Genomic DNA, 23,551 nt, shown 5'->3' with positions numbered 1-23,551 from the left:
CTTTAAAAACAAGATTTTTTTTTTTGAGGGAAGAAATTTTATCTCTGCGTCTGATGAGAAAAATGCCGGATTATTATTTAGGTTTAGAGAAAAATGAAAAAAATATACATAAAACTCTAAAAATATATCAGTTAATATCCCATATAACTTAATTTATATTCATTTTATATGAATTAATTGCCATATAAAAATGAACTCCAACTACTATAGGCATGAACTATCAAATTTAGTTTGGATACGACGGCTTAGAAAAGGCGAGAAAAAAGTCGATGAAATTTTGGACTCATTTGTACAACAGGATATGAAAATTTGGAGTCCTGGAAAGTATCTATTTTCTCCAAAAATTGCAATTATTTTGTTTCTAATTGGAAGCGTCTTTCATGGAGTATTCGCAGCATTTTTCTTTTTTAATTATAGAAGCGACTCATTCGTAGAATATATTAGTGAGCCAATACAAAAAAACACAAGCAGCCTAATATTCAATGTAACGAATGATATTAGTGGACCAGTTAATGTAAATATATATATAGACAATTTTTACCAAAACTTCCGATCTTTTGTTCAAAGCAGGCCTTCAGAGATTTTCCCCGGTTTTAATTGTGGAACAGCGAAAACAATAAGTTATTTACGTCAAGTCCGTGGAAACACTCTGGACAACTATATAAACAGAATCCCAGTAAATGAAATAGATGAAAAAATTAATGAAATTCCTTTGATACCATGTGGATTATCGTCTATTACGTTTTTTAATGACGAATTTGAAATATATATGTTAAAAGAAGACGGTGAAAAAGAATTGATAAACATTAGAATTGACCAGCTATCACTGAAAAATGACTTTTCCATGTTTGCAATTCCATACAACAAAATTATGTGGATAAAAACCACGGATATACATTACAGAATTTGGATGCACGGTGCTTGGCTTCCAAGTTTCAAGATGGTTTGGGGTCAAATACCCCATAAATTAAAAAAGGGAAAATATGAAGTTAAGATGATTAATAATATGTGGCCAGCAGAAAATTTTAACTCAAAAAAAAAATTAGGAATTGAAAGAGTGTCATTTCTTGGTAGCAAAAATATTTATGCATGCTACTTCTTCTTTATTTGGAGCGTGTGGTTGTTTACGATATCCTTTTTGTTTATTTTTATGTTATCCTGCCCATGTAATGCCTTAAACATTATATTAAAAAACCTGGTAGCATTTATATAACTAATATACTACATCCCATTCAATTTCATTCTCATCTTGCTTTGAAACCGTTTCCTGGGTTGAACTAAAATAAAGAAGAAAGTATAAGTTAGAAATTATTATTATATTTGTTATGATTAAATATATATTTTTTATAATGCCGTTTCCTTGAGTTGAGAAAACATTTTTCGATATTTTACATCCCAGAAAATAGCACATTTTATGGAAAATATAACTTGTAAGAATGTATTCTTGGATTTTACTATTATGACTGCAGTTTTTTATTTGATTAAGAACGAATAATATCACTGATATATTGAAGAGTACTCCTGAAAGTATACTGGTGATACTCTTTACCATCGAATTATCTGACCAAATATTAAAATAATAAATAGCCCATGAGAAAATAAAGTACCAACACCAATCTCTAAACATAGAAATTTCAGTTAGCAAACCAATTAAGGGTAATAAAATACATATTACTATTGTTTTATCTTGTTCGATCAAAAACATCCTTGAAGTTATATCAAATTCCTGGTTTTCGAATGTTATCATTCCAAAGAGAAACACGGAAAAGAAAAATACACAGCAATTGAGTAATGTACCCCGATTAATAAAAACATTTTGTTTGTTGGATTCAAGATCTAGATTCTGTTGACTATTAAAATCGCTACTGTTAAATTCAACTATTTGCTTTATTTCTTCGGTACCAATTTCATTGCTTGCCAGTATCGATAAATATTTATTTTTTAATACCATTATTAAATTAACGAACTTTAACAAGATTGGTTTTAGTAACACAACTAAAGTGATAATCATAATTTGTATTATAAAAATACCATTAATTCCACTTATTTTGGATATTTTATCAATAGATTCGCATTTTGGTATAATTCCTGTGCTTCTTAAATAGATGATATTTTGCATTTCTGTTAATTTGTTTTTGTCGAAATTTGTATATTTATCTATTGCATTGAATAATAAAATACATAAGTACATACAAGACATTATTACGCATCTAGTTACAAATAGGCCATTGTAACTTTTAATTTCTCGATAGCTATTTCTTCTCCAAAGTTCATAATATACATTTAATAACTTCTTGCTGCTTTCAATCAACGGTAAAATATACTCATCTTCACAATATTCCTCTGAGTATAAATTTGTCTCTCCATGCTTGAAAACAGGCCAAAGAACACCCAAATTTAAAAAGTCAATTGTAATTCCAACTAATAAAATATTTCCCTCAATAGACACTAAGTTAATCAAAATCAATATTGAAAGAGAGATCTTTAAACATCTGGAAGGCTCGATATCAATTAAGACTCCGCAATATAAAAGCAGTAAAATCCACCCAAATAAATTGGAAATATCATTATATTTGTTTCTATCAAACTTTATCGACGTATATATCAATATTATAATGTTTATTACTGTTAGTAATGTCAACACCACTGTTTTGAAAATTGCTTCGCTATGCCAGAGCTTTGAACAACGGTAATACTGGAACTTCGCATTTTTCCTTGCAATTGTATTTTTATTTAGATGCATATTGCTTAATATCATGTAGCTCAAAGCTCCCATTTTGAGTAAGTACATTGTTTGTGTGTGCACACTTTGGTAGCGCCAATTTTGACACGTCAATTTTGAAAAAAAAAAAACCGGTATCACAAATATTTGGACTTATGAAATTATCTCTTATAAGAATTAGAAACATTGACAAGATCAATACATGAATGAACAATTACTTAGAGAAATTATCTATTCTCTCAGTAGGAAGGACTATCTCTTGATCATTTGCTCTTTTTTATTATTTTTGCTTTTTAATTATTATATTACTAGGTGGATATGGGGCAATAATTTTCCATCTTGTCAAAATAAAAGTAGCACACGAAATCATGAGATTGAAATAAAAACTAATTCAGAAGTGAACCAAAAACTAAATAAAAATTTGAGAAAAAAAATTAGAATTGAAGAGCTTGCAAAAAAGCAAATAATAAACGCCAAACAAGCAAGGAAACAGAGAAGAGAAGCTTATGAAGCTGAACAAAAACTAAAAGAAATGAAACATGAACTTTACGAGAACAAAATTAATATAAAAGTTCTTGAGAGGCTATCTGAAAGGAAAAAAGCACTCATACGTGAACAAAAAGAATATGAGAAATGGAAGCTTGAAATAGACATTAATGATACTGGTGATGAATTCGAATTCGAAGATGAAAACCTAAATAGTGAATATACAAATTTAAGCAATTTTATAAATACGATAACTAAGGAAAAGGTCAAAAATATTAACGATTTGAGTGTTGAATTTAAGATAAGTATTGAAGGCGTCATTTCTAGAATTAACCAGCTCGAGGAACAAAGAATCATAGATGGAGTGCTTACGGACAAAGGACAATATATATTTATAAGTGAAAAGGAGTGGGAAAATATTAACTTTCGTATTAACAAAGACGGAAAGGTATCAAAGTCAAAAGATCTTGTGTTAATTTGCAATAATGTAATTTGCATGTAAATTTGTCGCTGCGGGCTTTCCACAATTTTTTAAAGAAAACATGCCCCCCTTGAAGACACCAAGCTATCTCTGAGACAAAATTAACATTTTGAACACTTGTTAATTACGTAAGTAATTCAAACTTTGCTTAAAATGATTAAAAAGGCTGTACTTTCAACTATTATCTTTGTCTTTGCTCTCTTCGGAGATGTGAGGTCACAGAATTTCATTCTGGAAAGCAACGGTGGAAATTTTACTGGATTGGAACAAAATGGCTTGGTAGATAACCTGTTCAATTTAACGGATTTAAATGTTACAGAAGCTCCACTAGTCTTACCATTCGAAATTCTTAATTTTAACATGTCTAGCTTTAGAAACTTGCGTGCAAAGAAGGAACAGAGGAAATACAATTGTTCTTTCAAGTGTATAGTTTCTGATTTGGACGGATCATTGGCTGATGTTGGTTCACATTTTATTGCCGAATCAAACTCAATCATATTCGGAGACATTCTCTCATCTAATATTCAATTTTTCCCTGCTACTGGTAAATCGTTCACAAGCTCCATGAAGTTTATTACTAATGGCCTTAAAAACTCACTTTTTACCGGATTCCCAGGTGTATATTACAATGGTGCCCTTGTTTTTGGTCCTGGTGGTATCAAGGATGTATTATACGAAACGAGGATTCATTCCGGAGATGCATTAGAAATTATTAAATATATTAAAAAGTTTGCTGTATCTAATGAAAAATCACTGAGATTTGAATCAAATAGGAACGGAAATTCCAAATATGAAAAGATTTCTAATAAAGAAGAGAAAAGCGATGAATCTGCCGATTCACTCCGTCTCTTAAACATAGCAATTGAGAACTCTAATGGCTTATTTGTTGATGGATTTGAAGGTGAGAACATGAGAGAATACATTAACCAAGAGATTGATAGCATGGTTCACAAGGGCGTTAATTTGTCCAAGTTTTTGGAACCAAGAGAAGGTGAAAAAATTAAGGGAATATTCAAGATTGTCGTAGTGGAGAATCCTGATGTGCTCTTACATCTAAGAGAGCACTTGGAAACATTTGTTAAAATGTATGGTTGCAAAATCTACAGATCAGTACCAAATTTATTGGAAATCATTCCTCAAAATGCTTCCAAACTGAATGGTACAAAGCTCATTTTGAAGAAGCTTAAACTCAAATTCCACCAAGTAGCATATTTGGGCGACAGTGAAAATGACTTGGAGATCATGTCTAAAGTTGGTTTCCCAATCGCAGCTATGGGCTCGTCTCCTGCAATTTCATATGTATCTCGGGCTGTACAAACATTTTCCCCAGAAACTAGTTTTGCTAGTTTGGTTGGCGAGTATTGCGAGGCCGAATGCAATAAAAAGAAACTTAAATAGTCGAAATGTTTTGCATAAATTGGGTTGTGTACTCGTATATAAAGATCGAAGCCGAGACATGTACATTAAGCGACCTTATTATCCCATATTGAGGGATTTCAATGCACTGGTCCACGATTGAAACAATGTCAGAAGGTATACCCTCTTTCTCTTTCCCCAAAATCAAAACTGATTTTGCTGGGAAAACACATCCTTTAATGGGGATACTAGAGGATGTTTGCTCCAATCCAAATATCTTGTATCCTTCCATTCGCTTATTGTGGACATATTCCCTGATCTTTTTGGGCTCCAATTCATTTATTGGCAGCCATTTCTCTGCTGTAACGGAGATTTGCTTGAAAATGGGGTCGTTCATAACTTTTTTGTTGCTTAACAGCAACTCGTTGGCGCGAAAGATCTCGCAAGTTCTGGTAATTCCTGCTATATTTGGGACCTTTTCAACAAGACTTCCTATTACTATCAGCCCCGTCCTATTTAATAATTGGTTACCCAATTTCTTTGATCTGGGTTCACCGAAAATGGGGCTGCCGTACTGTAGAGGCTCGAATTTTAGTTGGTAGTTGTACGACCTCTGAATTTCTATTGCGCTGAATTCTTCTTCCTCCTTTTTACCTTCTTGTACATAGTATCCGCTCATCTCCTTAGAAATGATCTTCTTTAGTAGGTAATAAAGACTCCACGAGGGTCTCAAGTCTCCGAATGTCAGATGGGAATTCAATATGTGCGTATCATATTTATCTTGTATTGCAAGCAGCTCCTTTTCAAAGCTCACTTCGTCAATATGGATATTGCCATCTAATTCACATAAGATCGGATCTAAGCAAGATGAACAATTGAAGAAATTCTGAGATTCCTTTTGGTCGAAAAACTCGACCAAATTATCTTGTGGAATAATATTTTCTACTGTGCAATATTTAATTGGTTTCCAAATAGTCCAAACTATCGATACATTTTTTAGCATCTTCAATATATCGCTATTTTTGAAAATATTATTAACTAAAGTTCTTATATATTTTGAATCCTCCAAAATAAACAAATTTAGTAAAAAGATTTTTTTTGAAGTATTCAATTTATTATTCACATAATATTTTGAATTTCGAATTGTCTCAATTTTAGCATTAGTTTCTTCAATATGGGAAACACTTTTAAACAAGACTGCTAATGAACCAATAGTTTCAATATTATCTGAACAGCAATGACTTTCAAAAGGTTTCTGTAAAATTTCAAAAACGTAATCATTATTAAATGCATCGTATATTGTATATAAAACAACATTCCTTAAAAGAGATGAATTTGATATTGAATAGCTAACAAACAAATTAAAGAATGAAATGTATTGATCCATGAATTCTTCGTTTAATTTAATCCATAAATCTCCTTCAAAAATAAAAGCATTACTTATTTCATCCGTTGAAGAGTTACCGTTAAATGGTAGAGGGGTAACATCTTTCAAAAAGTGTATTAAATAGCTTGAAATGCAAAGATAAGAATAAATTACTTGCGTATGATTGTTTATATTGTTTGAAAGACCTTCAATTATATACCCAATACATTTTTTTGGAAAAAATGTGACAATATTGCAGCCAAGCATATCAATATATTGCCTAATATCTGGCGTATATAGATATTGAAGATGTTGGAAGTAGAATCCAACCAAATAATTAATAAATTGATTTTCACTTAAATTCAAAATATTTACTAAACAACAAATCGACTGCCAAATGTTAATTAGAAATTTATGATGATTACTATTTGGCAAAGGAGGGAATTTTTTTGCATTTTTGAAACTAATGTCAGCTTGATTAATTAAAAATTTGTTTAAAATATTTGAATCTACTTTATTTACTCCGCTATTGTCTGCAGATAGTTTATCTTGAACTGACTCTGGAATTCCACCTTCCAATTTTTTTGTTAATAAGATAATGGTCATTGAAATGAATTTTATTAAAGAATCTTTTTTTTCTATCATTGAATCTTCAATAATATTCGACAAATAAATAATTGTTGCATGTCTTACAAAACTACTATTATCCTCATATATCTTGCATCTTCTATAAATGTCAATTATTTCACTTACTCCAATGCTATTTTCCAGAGGATATTCCTGAAATCTTATTTTACTCCCATCAATTAACCCTTTTTCTTCAAAAGTGATCAATTCAACTAAAATATTTGCGAAAATAATAACAGTATTGAAGCTTTCTGAATCAATTAAATTAATGTTCTCAGAATAATTTATAGCTTCTTTAAAAATATCTTTACTACAACTTTCAATATAATTTTTGATCAAATCTAATAACGGGAAAATAAAAAATCTTACATATCCTTCATTTAATTTAATGCTAGTATAAAAATGATTAGCCACCTTATTTAACAAAAAATATTTTTGAAACAACACTGTGTATTCTCTTTTTGTCAAAATCGAAATAAAAATTGTGAATAAATTATTCCTATAAATTCCATTTTCTATTAATTCGTCGCAATTTTTAATTATTAATTCAAATATTGTATTCAAAAGTTCAGGAATGAAGTTTTTTTCGAAATTATGACAATTTTCAACACAAACAAAACCAAGTAATTGCTCTATTAATAGCCAGATATAAAAACTATCCAAACCACAATTTTCAACCTCATAAATCAAAATTTCTGTAATATGTTTGAACCAATCAAAAAAGGATCCTTTTGTGTATGAAAAATTGTCAGTTGAGCATGCAAAATTTATAAAATAATAATAAATTTCATTTCTAACCAAACTGAAAGCTTCATTTGCATTTTTCGAAATAATAATATTAATTAACTGAAACTTTAATTGAGATATAAGATTAAATAAATCACGATAATTTGCAGGGAATAATTGAACTAGTCTGTTTTTCCTAATAAAATCATTAAATCTACTCGAGTAGCTTTCTGGAAAGCCTAGTGTTAAAGCCGAAGATTGTATTACGCAATACTTGTCACTAGTTACGGAGTGTGTGTCAATAATATCGTAAAAAAAACAGATTCTTCTAATTTTATCCCATATTATTAAATTTTGGTTGTTCATTAGCATATTTGATAACATACCATTGTTTATCAACAATAAATTGTTAACTATATCAAAAATTTTTTGTGTTGATGAATATTTTCCGACTCTTTGCAAATAAACTAAACATTTTAATATCATTGCAAAAGAAATTTGTGAATTAATATTTGATTTTATTCTGGTTAAAAGTGTATCCATATCACTTATTACTAATATGCACCAATCCCATAATTTTCCCAAGTAGAAATCATAGGAATTATTTCTTAGAATAGATAAGAAATGGATATCAAGCCAAAGTAAGTCGATATCAATTAAATTATTTTCTTCAGAGTTTTCAAATAAAATTTTTATTTTTTCCAAAATTTCAATTATCTTTTGATTAATTTTATTATCTAAATTATTTATTTCTTCACAATTATAATATGAAGAAACAAATACAATATGGCTTTTCATTATAAGAGTCGAGTCACTAAAAGATCCAAAAATTTGTTTGAGCCTCCCAAATCCAACTCCTAATTGAAGTACATTAAACCATGTTTTTGATATAGTTATTAATGTTTCAGGGTTAAAACAAGATTCGATAACCAGCTCGTATTTTATAATATTATTATATATAGCTGCATTAATTTCTTTCGTAGAAAACAAGTATTCAGGGATTATCCCCAAAAATAAAATAAGATTTTTAATTAATTCATCTTTAGAAAATTCATTACAAACAAAATAATTTAAGATAACCTCCAACCATTCAAAATAAACCTCGCGTCTCAATACAACTGGGACAAATTTAATTATCGGTATCGAAATATCAAGAACTTTTGTAAACAATTTTTTTGGAATAATAATAGATTCCTTGAAATCTTTGTAATCTTCAAAAGAATATTTTTGAGTAATATCTTTCGATAAAATTGTTTTAACATTACATGAATTAAGATTGTGAAAATAACTTTTAATTTTGGTATTATTAGATTCTTCTGATATATTTCCAGCGTTATTGAAGGGATGTAAGTTATTCCTTATCCCAACTGTTAAAGGGTAAATCAAAACTCGAATTGGTGTAAAAGCCTTGATGTTGTGTATAATATATTCTAAATACTCATTAATCCATTCTAATTTGGCCCTTAATACGCAATAAATAAACTTTAGGAAAAGCTCTTCTATCTGAAGACTGATTTTGTTGTTAAGCAATGATACAATATACCTTAAATATATATTAAAAAACGTATTGCGCTTAATCCAACTAGGTATATTCTTGGGATTTTTAATTGCGAAGTTAATCGTATTAAAAGCAACAAATCTCCTAACATTCAGATTTTCGTGGTTAAGCCCAATTTCTATTAAACAATCTATCCACCACTCCTTTTCTAAATTTTGAAGATCAGACAATAATTTTTCAAATTTGTTCCAATTAGTTTTTAACAAGTGAATACTGAAATTTTCATAGCAATCCAAAATACAGATAAATGATTTTATGTTGTTTAAATAGTGGTGTTTATCAATTATATCAAGAGTGTTTAAATTGTTTTCTATTAACGACGTCTCTAAATTTTCCAATATAAACCTTGTGCTCTTTCTTATTTCAGAGTCCTTACTAGTAATACCTTGAATTAAGGATTTGGTAAATTTATTATAATCAAAAATATATCCATTCAAAATAAAATATTCAATTAAGTTAGGAATCCTTAAAGTAAAAACAAATACTTTCATATTTATATTACTTTCGAATAATTTAACCATATTCTCAATAAGTTTACTTGCCTGCTCTCTGTTATTGTCACAGTTTAAAAACAATGGGAATAATAAATTTTGAGAATATTCTAATTTTGAAACAAATGAATCTACCAAGAAAATAGAACCGTTATTTTCATAAATTTCTGAAAAGTTCTGAATTATTTTATAAATAATTTTGTTGAATTGTAAATTTATTTGACGATCAAATTGCATTTCATAACAGATATACAAAATTAGATTAGTTAATGATTCAAATTCATATTTGTCTTCATATACTTCATTGAACAAACTTCTCCATTTATTTATAACTATATCAAATTCTGAAAAATTTTTACATAAAACATTGAAAATAATTTCATGAATTTGATCTTTAATTATTTTACATTTGATTCTAAAAGAATTAATTAAAAAGTCTTCTGAAAATAGTTCTTTAAGAGAGAGGTTTATGTGTTTTGATATAAATTTGAATATGTAAATGTAACAGAGAAACTTCTTTTCAGACTTTATATAATCTGTTTCTCTGACAAGTCCTAAAATGACATCATGAAGTTCTTTAACAGATTCATTAATGTATTTTTCGTACTGAAATTTTAATAATATATCTAATGTGTCTATTAGAGTGTTATAATTGCTTCCACTCTCCTCAAGGTTTTTCACTAATTGTTGAATTTGCTCTTTCATATTTTTTGTTTAAGTTTTTCTTAAAAAAAAAAATGCAGCCGCTCGTTTTGTGAGGTATCGTAATTAGCGCAATTTAAACGAATTATTGTATTTTGTACCAATATAGTAAATTATACGTTCATGAACAATGCTGAAATCTGTTTTTAATTCTTTCAAAAAATGCTCATTTTCAATGAGGATAAATAATTTTCAATTTAAAGAAAGAAAATTGAATTCGTCTTTTTTATCGAATAAAAGAACGCTTGTTTCATCTAAGTTATGCAGTTTTGCAAAGTTTTCTACATCAACAATACTGATAAGTGGCGTAATAACAATTTACTCTTTTATGAATTTTGGTTACTATTTGAAAGATTCGATTAATTGGAATCCGAATTGGGACTGTAATAATAAACAAGAAAATAAAACAAACTGCGAATCTGTAGGTGAGAATGCACGCAAGTGGCACCAAAATATACTCGTTAGACATGCCCAATATATTAATTCTGCTACGAAGGATGAAGAGAAAGTACTAACTGACCTTGGTAGGGAACAAGCGGAAGAAACAGGTAAATACCTTTCACAGCAATATGGAAAAAAGGTAAATGCAATTTATCATTCGAATTTAACAAGGGCTAAGGAAACAGCAATAATAATTTCAAAGTACTTCCCTGGAGTAAAGCTAATCGAGGATCCCAATTTGGCAGAAGGTGTTCCGATTGCTCCAAGCCCTTCGGTCAGCGGATTTAAACCAACAACAGAAGAGATTGTAAATGACAAGGAAAGAATAGATAATGCGTTCAACACATATTTCTCCAAGAAGGGAAAATCATTCGGCGAAAATGTGGATATCATTGTTTGTCATGGTAATGTAATTCGATATATGTTTTGTAAGGGACTCCAATACCCCACATGCGGCTGGCTCAGACTTAATCATTTGAACTGTGGTGTGACGAGGATGTCCGTCTCAACAGACAGCCTTGTAATTTGTAGTGGCCTAGGTGATGGCGGGCATTTGAGACCAAATATTCATACATACAACTAGAATAATCAAGGTTAAGCAACTTTTTTGGCTCAATTTTCGACCATTTATTATATTTTATCTACTTAGGATTTATTATGCCGCTCTTAATTCGAATACGAACAAAAGTGAATATCCAAAAAAACCGCCCTGCGGCGCGGATTGTGGGTTTAAGGGGAGACGATGGTTGTCCAGATTGCAGCGCATGTCTTTGTGCAGCTGTTATTGTGGTCAATGCAGTTCCGATTGAGGGTAGTTCTATTTGAAAGGAGATAGTTTATGAAGGGAACGAGCTGTGTTATTTTCGTTAGGTTTTCAGGTATTTGATAAACAACAGGATTATTCAGGTAAAATTTGCTTATTTTCTAATGCATCATTGTAAATTGTGCACTCTATAAGATACTACTTAAGTTGAATAGCATATTGAAATTAAGGTATTGAAGGATAATTTTATCAAGCTCTCTGAAAGGTATCGCCAATTTTGGTAATTTTTGTCGCTCGTTGTGGCCTTCTGATGCTCTATGTTTTTGATCTACAAAATAGATCGATTTTTATCTTTGATACAGGTATATTTGTTAGTGATACCTACAAATAAAGTATTACGAGATAAGTAAAAGGATATATGACATTGATTTGTGACTTTTTATGATTAGTTATTAATATGAAATCGCAAATAGAAACTAATCGAGGTATGAATGGTGGACCTATTACTATTCCTCTTATTGAAAATATTATTCAAAGCAAAGATGACAGGCTAGTTAAAAGGAGTAATATTTTACCTAACTTAACATCCTGCGACCTGTTATCTGATGATCAATCGCTTATTGGCTCGAGAACTTTATCTGGTGACTCTCAATGTTTGGAGAATTATCCTTTTCTTAGCATGATAGGCCAGCAACCATTGAATAATGCAATTTCAAATGAACGTATATTGATTGATTCCGTGCGAAACGTGGGTTGCGATAGTAATACTGAAGGAGACATGATTTTTGGGTATAAAAACACTAGGTATTTTGATACTGAAATTCAATCAATAAAAAATATGGATAGCAAGCTTAAACAAACAAATGAAAGAAGGGCAGGAAGGCCACCTCTAGATAGGTCTGATTATTTTTGTCAGATTTGTTCTGCTACAAAAACTCCTCAGTGGAGATATATTTCGGTATGTTCAGTCGAATCAAAGCTAAGAGTGTGCAACGCATGTTGGATGAAGCAACGAAAAAAACGTGATGGTAAATGCTTACCTCTCCAAATAGGTATGAACAATAATTTGAATTGCCCAAATATTGGGCTATTGAAAACACAAAAAATAGGAGTAAATAAGGAAAATTATGACCCTCAAAAGCAAAGTTATACAAGGGTGGGTGGAGTAGGATATAAAATCAGTGGAATGGTTGGTAAAAATTTAATAGCAAATGGCAGAAATGTTTCAATGATAACTAATGGAGCTAATAAAGATCTTAAAGTAGCTCCTCATGATCTTACGGAAAATTTGAACCCTTATGTTGCCAATGATAACTTGAAAAATGACACAACTAGTTGTAATATTAACACAGCAATTAATAATGGCCAATGCATTAAACCTGTCTCATTTAGGTCATCACCTTATTCAGTGAGCGCGAGTGCAGCTTGTTCTAACTCTACATTTGATTGTCAAACATGTGGCAGCAGTCAGCGATGTTATTGTTCTTCAATAATTGGGCTTCAAGGCGTTTCATTAACGAATGTAATTACTAATGATCTTTCGGAAGAATCCGGAAAAATAGTCTCTAGCTCAAGCGAGGTAGGAATACATTGCAGTTTTAACAGTAATATTTCTATTGATAAAGCTCCCTCAATTGACGTGTGTGGCCAGACTAATGCCACCGGAATGAATTACAAAAATAATGGTTCAAACAGCTCATTGTTAGATATAAGCAATCACTGTACTCAAAATGTTTTTATTGATGGTAATAAATTGTCTGAAACTCACATAGATGAGAGACGCAGCTTGGTAGAAAATTTCTCAATGAGCGAGCAAATTTCATTTGACATTAATTGCGCTATTGAAACTTGTGAAAACAATTTAAAAGTAGGTTTAGAAGAATCTTATGGCGGAAATTGCTTGAAGGTGAATGTCACAAATAATATAGAGGAAAGCCCCCTAAATAGTACACGACAAACTCCAACACAAAGTTCAAGTATTGACTCATATCCAGGTCGAGTTGGAAGCAAATTTAGCAATGGCTTGTTATCCAGAAAGTGTTCTGATAACAGGATTAACTTAATTTCGAGCAACAAATTTTCTGTTTCAACACCTGTTCATCATCAAGCATCTACTACAGTTTCGCCGAACACAAATTACTGTAATATTTCTTCTTACACTTCTTCTCCATGCCAATCTTTTTCAACCTATGATGGCCCATTTTTAGAAGACCCGAACAAAACTATGTATATTTCTTCTGGGACATACTTTTACTCCAATACTGAAACAAACCGATGGAATGAAGAGACGCCCGTACAATCTTCCGTAGGGTTGAGTTCCTGTGTTGGGAATTCTAATAACACGGAGAATGAGGAAAAAATGGAAACACTATCCTTCCCACTGGATCAAGACACACATAATAATGCTTTGTCTCAGAATAACGAACAAATAGAACATGATCAGGTAAATTATACAATTTTTAGTAAACACCTAGTTCCTACAGAGTCGTGGAATTGTGATTATTTAAACATCGATATGTTTTGTATTCCAACAACAGATAAAACTTCAATAAGTTCTGAGGCTTCTACTTCAGCACATTATTCGGTTGGTTCAAAGTTCTTTAATTCATCTGTATCTTGCACGATTCCAGCTGCATACTCTGCAGAAGTTCAGCAGGAGGATGAAAGCTCGAGTCAAAATGATTGCAATTCCTGGGACTTTGATTCTTCATCCATTTCTTGCATCGACACATGGCAAAATTCTTTATGGTATGATTCTTATTCTAATGGATTCTGTAAGTTATCTTAACTATTATTGTAGGATTTAGATTGTAGATTTTAGTGACTATCTAGCTTTTATTTCTATAATAAATGTATATTTTCTACCCATTTTTATGTTCCGTATACAATTTGCATGCAATCATGACTTTCCCACGGAATTGTTGCGGGCTTAACTTGAAATTGCATGCATGAAAGAAGAATATGGCAAATAAATTATTGCATGTAAATAGAATATTAATATTAATGAATTCTTAAGAAATTAACAAAAATTTAGCCGTGATTAAACAATCTAAATTTAATATAAAAGAAAATATGAATAATACCCAAGGTAACTTCGAGAATGGAGAAACAAAGCATAATGTAAGTTGAATTGTTGATTACTAGATATTATTAAACAATTACTAATAAATGCTAGGGAGGAACCATCGATCAAGATTTTATTCGAAAGTTTGCAATGTTTATTAATATTCTAAATACTTCTCAAAACAATAAAGAAGTTGTTGCAGATATCCGAACCCAGAATGAAGTAGAGAAAGATTTTATGGGGAATTCTATATTTCAGGGATGTACTCAAACGAGTGATTTTATATTTAACACACAAGAAAAGTTTAACTCTAATTTACTTGAGAAGATTAACAACTCTAACGATTATAATAACCAGAACAATACTGCGAGCCCAGCTAATGATTTAGGGAATCAAAATTGTATATCATTAGAAGCCCTAAAAGGAAAGATGAGTCAAGATATAGCTTTTGAATCTGATTTAAAAAACAGATCAAAACATAATTCGGATTTAAATTGGCAAGAAGGAAAGGTATCAATAAAAAAGGGTAAAATCAAAGTGGAATGCAACTATGCATTCACTCCAACTAAATCCAGCTTAAGAGTGAGATGTAAATATTGCAAGAAAATTTATTTTAGTGTTAAAGGATTTATAAGCCATAGAGGACGATGTATTTATTATAAAACATTCCAAAATACTCAATATGAAAGTAACTCTCAAAATTACAAAAATAACAATTCAAATAAATATTTATTAACCAACAAAGAGAAATCATTTCAAAACAACAATCAAATATTAAATTCATTAGTGAATACCCAGCATACTGAAAATAGTCAATATAATGCAAATATCAATTATTGCTTACAAAATGCAACTAATGAAGACCCAATGCTATTTAATTACAACTCTGATAATAGATTATTTCTTGAAGATAGAGAAATTGATAATTCAATTACAAAAAATTTATTAAGAAAGGCTAACAATGGAAATTTTCACATTTTTGAGTTGGATAAAACTGCCAATTTAAACTCAAGTCAATCCGAACAGAATAAAAAGTTAAACAGCAATATGGAGAATACAAGTTTTTGCCATGATAAAAAAAATGTCGAGAATTTCAAGATGTATTTATATGCAGCGATTTCTTGTCTTCCTAAGTATCTTATAACAAAAATACTAAAAAAAAGAAATCTTGAAGTTTCAATTGCTATTGATGAAAAATCTGATGATATTACAAAAGAAGAGCTGATTGAGATGATTTTTGCTGGAATTGGGAAAAAAGTTGTAAAAAACAATTCAGAATTAAAAAGTGAGACAAATGAAAAATTACTTGAACAGAATAAAAGCTTATTGGATAATTTACTGAGTAGCAAAACAGAAAAATTAGAATTAGATCTTGATTCAATAAAGCCGAAGAGTAATACTATTAATAGTGACATTATAAACGATGAAAACTTTCAATTAAATATTCCTGTATTCTTCAGGCATTCATTACCGAAAGATTCAGAGTGGAAGTGCTTTATTTGTAAAGCTCCAAGAAACGGGAAGGAGAGTATGAACATGTGCGTAAATTGTGGATATCTCTATCACTTGACATGCCAAAACCAAGTAAATAAAAACACAAAAAGTGATTGGTTTTGTGACTATTGTAAGACACATGGAAATAAACTTAAACCAGGGTCGAAATTTCAAATTGGAGAGTTAGTATGGGTAAATTATAAGGGTACATTTTGGCCAGCACAAGTAATGGATTTTTCTAAGCAACAGTTTGAAGTCTTTATTTTTCATATTGAAAAGAGAATAGAGAAAAACTCAAATGAAATATTATCTTGGTCAAAGGGAATTAAATCGATAGATGGGCTTGCTTCAAAGGGAACTTTTGTTCGTGAGTCTGTATCAAGTATTATGCACTGGCAGTCTGTTTACAAGGCAATTAAGTATTATGTGAATTCTTTGAGGTCAAAACAAAGGAGACTACCGCAAATAAATAAAAAAAAAAATAGTTCACTCGGGTTTAAGATGGATGATACAAAAAAAAAGAAAATAGATAATATAACATTAAATGATTCAAACTCTGATACACAAGTTTTTCACCCAATACCTAATGAAATAAATGATGGCTTAGAACAAAATTTTGAACAAGTAAACCTTCTAAATACTTGTCCTCAAATTAATATGCAAAATCGTTGTTAATATGAATAGCAGTTTCTCATTGACAAATTCAAGGAATTAGAAATTTAATGAGTTAGGAATGATTTACTAAATTTATTTAAATATGAAATGCCTACATAAATTTCCTTTATTTTAATATTTCGCTTATTTGTTGGCAATAAGTTTTTAAACGCAAAACATTTTTTACATGAGTACATGCATGTCACAATCTAGCTAACAAATTATTAAATATTTAACATATCAAAAAAATAAAAATGCTATGCTTGCTCTTGTTTATTATTATTATCAATATCAACAACGAAGTTTCACTTAGTTGCTCAAGCTCTAATTGGAAATCAGGATATTCTATTTTAAAGCCAAAAACGGACGATAGAAACTATAAAAATATTACTTTAAGAAACGGAATTACCGCATTGTTAATAGAAGACAAATTTTCAGAAAGGGCAGGTTTCACTGCTGGGATAAAAGTAGGGTCTTTCAATGATCCTATTTATGCATTGGGGTTATTTCATTTAATTGAACATGTACTTTTTTTGGGGTCAAAAAAGTATCCAGCTCCTGAAAGCTATGATGAATTTATGACTCAACATGGTGGAAGAAACAATGCATATACTTCAGAAGAAAGAACAATTTACTTTAATGAAATTGGGGAAGAGTACTTAGAAGAAGGACTAGACCACTTTTCACATTTTTTTATTGACCCATTATTTTATGAAAAAATTGTTGATAAAGAGATTCATATAGTAAATTCAGAACATTTGAAAAATATTCCCAATGAGCTTGATCGGCTATTTCATACATTAAAAGCATACACATACAATCCAATGTCACAATTTACAACAGGAAACATTGAAACATTGGTTGACATTCCAAATAAATTAGGGATATCAATCCCAAAACTAATTAAAAAGATGTATAAAAAATATTATTGTGGAGCAAATATGTTTTTTGTTTTGTCTTCTAAGAGGAGTTTAATAGATCAGGAAAAATTGCTAAAAAAATACTTTTCAGCAGTTTTACCCGATAATGATGGTCAATGCGAATTCAATTCCATAAAAATAGAGGATGGTATTTCAAAAAAATCCATAGTCGATCAGAAATACTTGGGTAAAAAAATTCATATAAAATCTCTGAGTGGACGCAATTTACTTTGGATAATTTGGTCATTTCCAACCCATTTAATTTCTCCGAAGAAACAACCGTTGATATATTTATCATATATCCTGAATTCTAAACACAAAAGCTCACTTTTCTGGTTGCTACAAAAAAACAATTATATAACAAATTCAAACTCGGTATATGAAAATTATAGTTTTGGTAGTATTTTTATCTTTCAGTTGGAATTAACATCAGAAGGGATAAAAAAACAGCTCGAAATAATTGGGTTAGTTTATAAATACATTAACAAATTAAAGGAAAGTAATGAATTACTAGAGATTTATCAAGGAGTTAGATCACTAACAGAAAGAGAGTTCATCACAAACACAGAAATGGTAGAGAATTCACCTATGTATTATACATCCGAAATTTGTTCTAGGATGATTCAATATGGAGCTCATGCAGCATTGAGTGGAGATATTCTAATAGAAGATGTTGATGAAAATTTAATTTCCGAAATTTTAAATACTATGTCACCGTTTAATACATTATTTTTAACAAGCGACGGACAGGAATTTTCGGGAACAGTGGATAAAATTTTTCATGTTAAGCACACTATTGAAGAAATTCCTAACAAAATATTGAATGATTGGAAATATTCAAAGTATAATAAACAGCAAGAGATTGAAATAAAATTGCCAACTCCAGAAAAGTGTTCACCAATAAATTTAAGAATAGTTCAAGAGACAGAAGATCCATCATCTCCGCAAAGGTTGGATTCTATATTAGCTAGTATATGGTGGAATGGCCCTGTGAAAAAAAGTCATAAAATTGGAATAAAAATACTTCTTAAGTTTCCGAGGAGATATTATAAAGGAATTGAAACACAAGTTTGGGGAGAAATTATTACTTATATTTTAAATACTTTAATTAAAGAAAAAATTGAGAGGTACAGTGAGTGTGGAATGACATTTTATATAGAGTGGGATGTTGAGGGTATCATAATAAACATTGATACATTCGGCTACTCAAACGATATCGACACTTTTTTGAACGAAATAGTTGCACCAGAAATTGCTAATATTTCTAATTTTGATTGCGAGATATTTAATGAAATGATTGCGGAGTTAAATAACTCTAAACATGTTCTTAATTCAGGACAAGATACAACTTATTCTAAAATTATGTTTGTAATAAAGTCTTTGCAGACTAATGGAGAATACACTGAGTGGGAATACAGGAATTTTATAAATAGAATGTTCGTTGAAATTGAAAATAACGAGCAAAATTCCAACCGAAATAGGAATAGATTGGCTTCATTTATTTTTGAATATACGCAAAAACTTTGGGGTTCAAATTCAAATAAAGAGTATAATATATGTGGATTGTTTAAGAGCTGGACATACAAGCTATTACACAGACAATCAATTATTGCATATTTACAAGGAAATGTTTCTAAGAATAAATCTTTGTATTTAATTGAGAAGTTTGTATTAAATAGCAAGGTTTTATCACTTAATAATAAGTATTCAATGAAAAAAAAAGTTCACAAACTTGTAAGGCCGATTGATATTACTGTAATAAATCCGGTTGTTGAAGATATTAATAACACTGTACTGACATTTTATCAATTTGGAGTTCCATCTTTTGAAGAAAAATTACATTTAATGGCGTTACAACCAATTATACAAGGGTATATTTATGACAATTTGAGGATTAACAAGCAATTAGGATACATTATATTTGCAAATATTGTCTCTATAGGCAGTTCCAGGTTATTGGTTGTAGGAGTTGAGGGTGACAACAGTAATTCTGTTGAAAAAATTGAGTTGAGTATACATAATACATTATACGAGTTTTCAACTAGAAAACTAGGAAATATGGAAAGTAGTATGTTTGAAGATATGAAAAGCTCATTAATACAAGAAATAAAATCAATAGAGAATTCATTTAATCAAAAACTTAACCACTATTGGAATGAGATTCGTTATGTAGGGAACCTTTCAGAGGGTTTTAATCTACATAGAGCAATAAATTATATTAATAATAATATGACGATTGAACACCTTTATAATACATTCAGTAAACTTATAAATTCTGGTAAACGTGCAAAGTCCTATTCAACTATAAAGGCAATCTACTATCCTAAAGTTTCACCAAACTTTGAGAAACAAGAATTTATCGACGAATATATGAACAACGTATTGACTATGGCTCGTAGGTCCGTGAAAGAAAACGATTTCTATTGATTTAAAAATAAAACATGGAATTCGACAATACTTTAAATAATTATAATTCTAATTGTGTATTTGGCTTTTGGAAATAATATTATATATTAGTTTGAATATAGAATCTTAATATAGAATTGAAATCTAATTCGGAACCTTAATTAACGAGTGGGAAAGTTCGCGAATAATTTCAGGAGAAATTAGATAGTGATATTGACTGTTAACCAAGTCATTTAATCTATCAATTTGGGTGGATGAAAACTCATATTTGTATCTTTGAACAAATACTAGGAGAGTTTTATGCCAAGTTACAGGTAGAACACTATTTGTTTGAACGTTGCTTGAATTTAGGTTGATATTATTATGTGAGAAAAGTGGATAAGAATCATTATATTGTACAGATCTTTGATCAAATTTGGTAAAACTATCAACCAGCTCATCAACTACTTTCTTAGGCATTGAATATTTTTTACAAAGCAGAACCATTATAAAATGTGTTTGACATGTATTCCACGTTTTAATTTGTGAGAGCTTAATTATTGCTGCAGCTGCATGAAGAACAGGAATGCTAACCTTGCTCAATATACTCCCAATTATGATAGCTTCCTTAATTGTGCATGTTTCATCTTCTGCGAGTGGCAATAGAATTCCTTTGAACCATGCAGCAGGTTTAAACATAGCTTTTTTAAGTGCTTGGTAATAATGATAATTCAGTTTGCCATAATTTTGGGAAATATTTGTTCGAATAGTAGGGTATAGAATTTTGAAATAAAATTTTAGTGAGTCTTTTGGTGAAAGGTTCGAAGAAAAGATTCTAACGGCTTCATTCATTACATTTGGAGACCAATTATGCGGATCAGTAAGATATACAACATCCTCCCAATTTTCGAGTTTTGGAATGATAGTAAATGCTTTTGGAAGTTTTCCGGATTTATATTTGCTAAGCCATCCACCAATAGAAGTATATACTTGAATTACTTTTTCAGGAATATTAGAATTTTGACAAGTTTCAGTTCTTTCCGACAGCTCTCTTTCTGAGCTCTTTTCACGTAGTTTAGAAACAATGGAGTCTATAAAGCCAGATTCGTTATGAATACTTTGATATGAGTGGCTTTCATTTCCACAATTTTTCAATAAATCACTCCAGTAAGAATTATCCAGTTCTGTATGATCAATTGTTCCAATTTCATTTTCATCAATGTATACAAAACCAGTACTATCTACAGGGAGATTGTATTTTCCTTCAGATTCATTTACCCCTTCACTAATACTATTTTCACGTATTTCATCATTGTATAGGTCATTAATAAGTTGTCGATTTGCCTCGTCTAAGATTTTTTTTCCGAGATTTTTTGGCACTTCTGAAGGAAATTGGTCTTCACTAGGAAAGTTATCATATAGGGGGTCATAAGAAGAATCTATTAGTTTTTTTTTTTTTTGCCTTAAGTATGGACAATTTGCAGACTCAATATCTACATGTAAAGGGTTTCTGTTCCTAGAAGGCTTGTTTTTACTTTTTTCAAACTTAGGCATTGTACGTATTTAAAAGAATTAAGGGGAGTATCAGCGTGTATTCCGAGTTGAATATATCAATTACTTTTAAGTATTATGGCTGACTTAGCTTTCTAGACGCATTTATTTCACTTGGCCAAGAATATTCGGGGTCAAGTTGATTGGTTGTCAATAATTGACAAGGTCAAGTGAATTATTACAGCGGCGGCAACGTGTATACCGCCAAATTCTGAGACAAAAGTTAGTTTTATTATAAAATGTATATTGATTAATATGGCTACTATTTAATAGTAGTTTTTAGCAACTTGAAAATAAATAATATTATTGCGGCGTTAAATCAGAGTTAATAAAGTCTTAATTAGGCAAACTTTGAGTTGTAACGATGGCCTCATCTATTTCGACAGGAACCGTAGTTGGCTTGAACACCGGTTTTATTGTGACTAAAAGACCACAACAGGTTAGACCAAGTTCACGTAAGGGAAAGCTCTCCGCAAGAAATGCCTTGGTTAGACAGGTAATTCGTGAAGTTGCAGGTTTTGCACCATATGAAAAGAGAATGATGGAGTTGCTAAAGGTTGGGTCTGCCTCAACAGCAAAGAGAGCAATGAGATTTGCTCGTGCACGTTTGGGGACTGAAAGAAGAGCGAAAAAGAAGCGAGATGAGCTTGTCGATATTATTCAACAACAGAGAAAGAGAGCAGCATAAGCTAGTAAATTATCCTACTTGATAATTAATTACCTATCCTATGGGAGCTATTCTTCGCGTAAGTTTATTACGTTGGATGAATATCGATTCTGTGAATTTTTTGAGTCTAGCAAACTGTTATAAAAAGCATATTTAACTAACAGTTCTTTTTTTTTACCACTTTTTTTTCTGTTATATTCTCTTGACCTTTTATTGCCTCTTGTTCCATTCATTGCAAATTTGGGATTTTGTTCTCTACCATGGACTCATCAGAATTTTCTCTAAGGCTTTCATCGCTCATTTCATTATATCTGCGTTTTGTGTTAAGGACGGGTTTTCTAAAGCTTGTTAACTTACCTCAATATTTCTACCACAAGTAAGAAATTATTAGCCGAGCTTTGGTCATTAAATAAAATTGGGATTGTGTCGCTTTTTTCCATATTAGAATCGAAAATAATCGTAATAATTTGCTTATTGTAGTCGTTTGACATATTTTGGTTGTTAGAATACAAGTAGTTAAATTCGGAACTGTTTAAAAGTGTATTTATCTAAGATTTCGTAAGAATTTTAATGAGTTACCCCAATTAAACTTACAGCTTTAAATGGAATAATTATTGTATGCACAGGAGATTTAAATGTAATAATGTTTAAATTCCTGTTGATAAAATATTTACCTGAAACAAAAGACTGGCTTGTTTGATCATAAATATCAACAGACACCCCATTTAATGCACACTTGATAAAATAGTTAACTAGATCATTAATATCTGTCGAGCTCATTGATATTCTTTTTTGAATTTTTGCAGATTCGTCGGTTCCAGAGGAGTTTAACTTGTATTGAAAATGATTCGATTCCTCTTCGTTTGTATGTATCAAACTACACCAATTTGTATTAAAATTTACAGGATCAGTGCAGGAATTCCCTCCAATTGAATAACAGCAACTTTTCATTAAGCTCCACATATTTATTAAATTTTTCATAATTTTTTTTTTAAAAAGGGGAAAATTTGCATGTTTATGCTCGAATTAAAAAAAACAATATTACAGCATAGAATACTAAATAATAAAAAAATACATTCAATAATTATATATGAGAG

The 23,551-nt window shown here is 30.3% G+C and overlaps 12 protein-coding genes across 12 annotated transcripts; 8 read left to right on the top strand and 4 right to left on the bottom strand.

Moving 5' to 3' along the window:
* Positions 1–190: 190 nt before the first annotated feature.
* Positions 191–1,213, top strand: ELE39_000614 (Cdc50p like membrane; the record flags this gene model as incomplete). Its single annotated transcript, XM_067343654.1, has 1 exon — positions 191–1,213. The coding sequence occupies one exon, from the start codon at positions 191–193 to the stop codon at positions 1,211–1,213; it is 1,023 nt and encodes a 340-aa protein (XP_067202373.1).
* Positions 1,214–2,776, bottom strand: ELE39_000613 (membrane associated with 10 transmembrane domains; the record flags this gene model as incomplete). The annotated part of the gene is made up of 1 exon (XM_067343653.1): positions 1,214–2,776. One exon carries the CDS (start codon positions 2,774–2,776, stop codon positions 1,214–1,216), a length of 1,563 nt encoding a protein of 520 aa, XP_067202372.1.
* A 148-nt stretch (positions 2,777–2,924) lies between these two features.
* ELE39_000612 (putative coiled coil) lies at positions 2,925–3,710 on the top strand (the record flags this gene model as incomplete). The annotated part of the gene is made up of 1 exon (XM_067343652.1): positions 2,925–3,710. The coding sequence occupies one exon, from the start codon at positions 2,925–2,927 to the stop codon at positions 3,708–3,710; it is 786 nt and encodes a 261-aa protein (XP_067202371.1).
* Positions 3,711–3,842: 132 nt separating this feature from the next.
* On the top strand, positions 3,843–5,087 carry ELE39_000611 (haloacid dehalogenase family-like horizontal transfer into apicomplexans; the record flags this gene model as incomplete). Its single annotated transcript, XM_067343651.1, has 1 exon — positions 3,843–5,087. One exon carries the CDS (start codon positions 3,843–3,845, stop codon positions 5,085–5,087), a length of 1,245 nt encoding a protein of 414 aa, XP_067202370.1.
* Positions 5,088–5,152: 65 nt separating this feature from the next.
* ELE39_000610 (tRNA (Gm18) ribose methylase trm3p superfamily) lies at positions 5,153–10,518 on the bottom strand (the record flags this gene model as incomplete). The annotated part of the gene is made up of 2 exons (XM_067343650.1): positions 5,153–5,161; positions 5,203–10,518. The coding sequence occupies 2 exons, from the start codon at positions 10,516–10,518 to the stop codon at positions 5,153–5,155; spliced, it is 5,325 nt and encodes a 1,774-aa protein (XP_067202369.1).
* Positions 10,519–10,645: 127 nt separating this feature from the next.
* On the top strand, positions 10,646–11,539 carry ELE39_000609 (phosphoglycerate mutase family; the record flags this gene model as incomplete). Its single annotated transcript, XM_067343649.1, has 1 exon — positions 10,646–11,539. The coding sequence occupies one exon, from the start codon at positions 10,646–10,648 to the stop codon at positions 11,537–11,539; it is 894 nt and encodes a 297-aa protein (XP_067202368.1).
* A 637-nt stretch (positions 11,540–12,176) lies between these two features.
* Positions 12,177–14,507, top strand: ELE39_000608 (GATA type DNA binding domain fused to an AT hook; the record flags this gene model as incomplete). Its single annotated transcript, XM_067343648.1, has 1 exon — positions 12,177–14,507. One exon carries the CDS (start codon positions 12,177–12,179, stop codon positions 14,505–14,507), a length of 2,331 nt encoding a protein of 776 aa, XP_067202367.1.
* A 426-nt stretch (positions 14,508–14,933) lies between these two features.
* Positions 14,934–16,952, top strand: ELE39_000607 (PHD finger containing; the record flags this gene model as incomplete). Its single annotated transcript, XM_067343647.1, has 1 exon — positions 14,934–16,952. The coding sequence occupies one exon, from the start codon at positions 14,934–14,936 to the stop codon at positions 16,950–16,952; it is 2,019 nt and encodes a 672-aa protein (XP_067202366.1).
* A 233-nt stretch (positions 16,953–17,185) lies between these two features.
* On the top strand, positions 17,186–20,278 carry ELE39_000606 (insulinase like protease; the record flags this gene model as incomplete). Its single annotated transcript, XM_067343646.1, has 1 exon — positions 17,186–20,278. The coding sequence occupies one exon, from the start codon at positions 17,186–17,188 to the stop codon at positions 20,276–20,278; it is 3,093 nt and encodes a 1,030-aa protein (XP_067202365.1).
* Positions 20,279–20,401: 123 nt separating this feature from the next.
* On the bottom strand, positions 20,402–21,790 carry ELE39_000604 (bystin En1p like adaptor domain; the record flags this gene model as incomplete). The annotated part of the gene is made up of 1 exon (XM_067343644.1): positions 20,402–21,790. The coding sequence occupies one exon, from the start codon at positions 21,788–21,790 to the stop codon at positions 20,402–20,404; it is 1,389 nt and encodes a 462-aa protein (XP_067202363.1).
* Positions 21,791–22,151: 361 nt separating this feature from the next.
* ELE39_000603 (60s ribosomal L36) lies at positions 22,152–22,475 on the top strand (the record flags this gene model as incomplete). The annotated part of the gene is made up of 1 exon (XM_067343643.1): positions 22,152–22,475. One exon carries the CDS (start codon positions 22,152–22,154, stop codon positions 22,473–22,475), a length of 324 nt encoding a protein of 107 aa, XP_067202362.1.
* Positions 22,476–23,021: 546 nt separating this feature from the next.
* Positions 23,022–23,417, bottom strand: ELE39_000602 (uncharacterized protein; the record flags this gene model as incomplete). The annotated part of the gene is made up of 1 exon (XM_067343642.1): positions 23,022–23,417. The coding sequence occupies one exon, from the start codon at positions 23,415–23,417 to the stop codon at positions 23,022–23,024; it is 396 nt and encodes a 131-aa protein (XP_067202361.1).
* Between the last annotated feature and the right edge of the window lie 134 nt (positions 23,418–23,551).

Source organism: Cryptosporidium sp. chipmunk genotype I (genome assembly GCF_004936735.1).
Source record: "Cryptosporidium sp. chipmunk genotype I strain 37763 chromosome Unknown contig_14, whole genome shotgun sequence".
NCBI classification, from domain to species: Eukaryota; Apicomplexa; class Conoidasida; order Eucoccidiorida; family Cryptosporidiidae; genus Cryptosporidium; species Cryptosporidium sp. chipmunk genotype I.
This window is presented reverse-complemented; position numbering and strand designations above follow the sequence as displayed.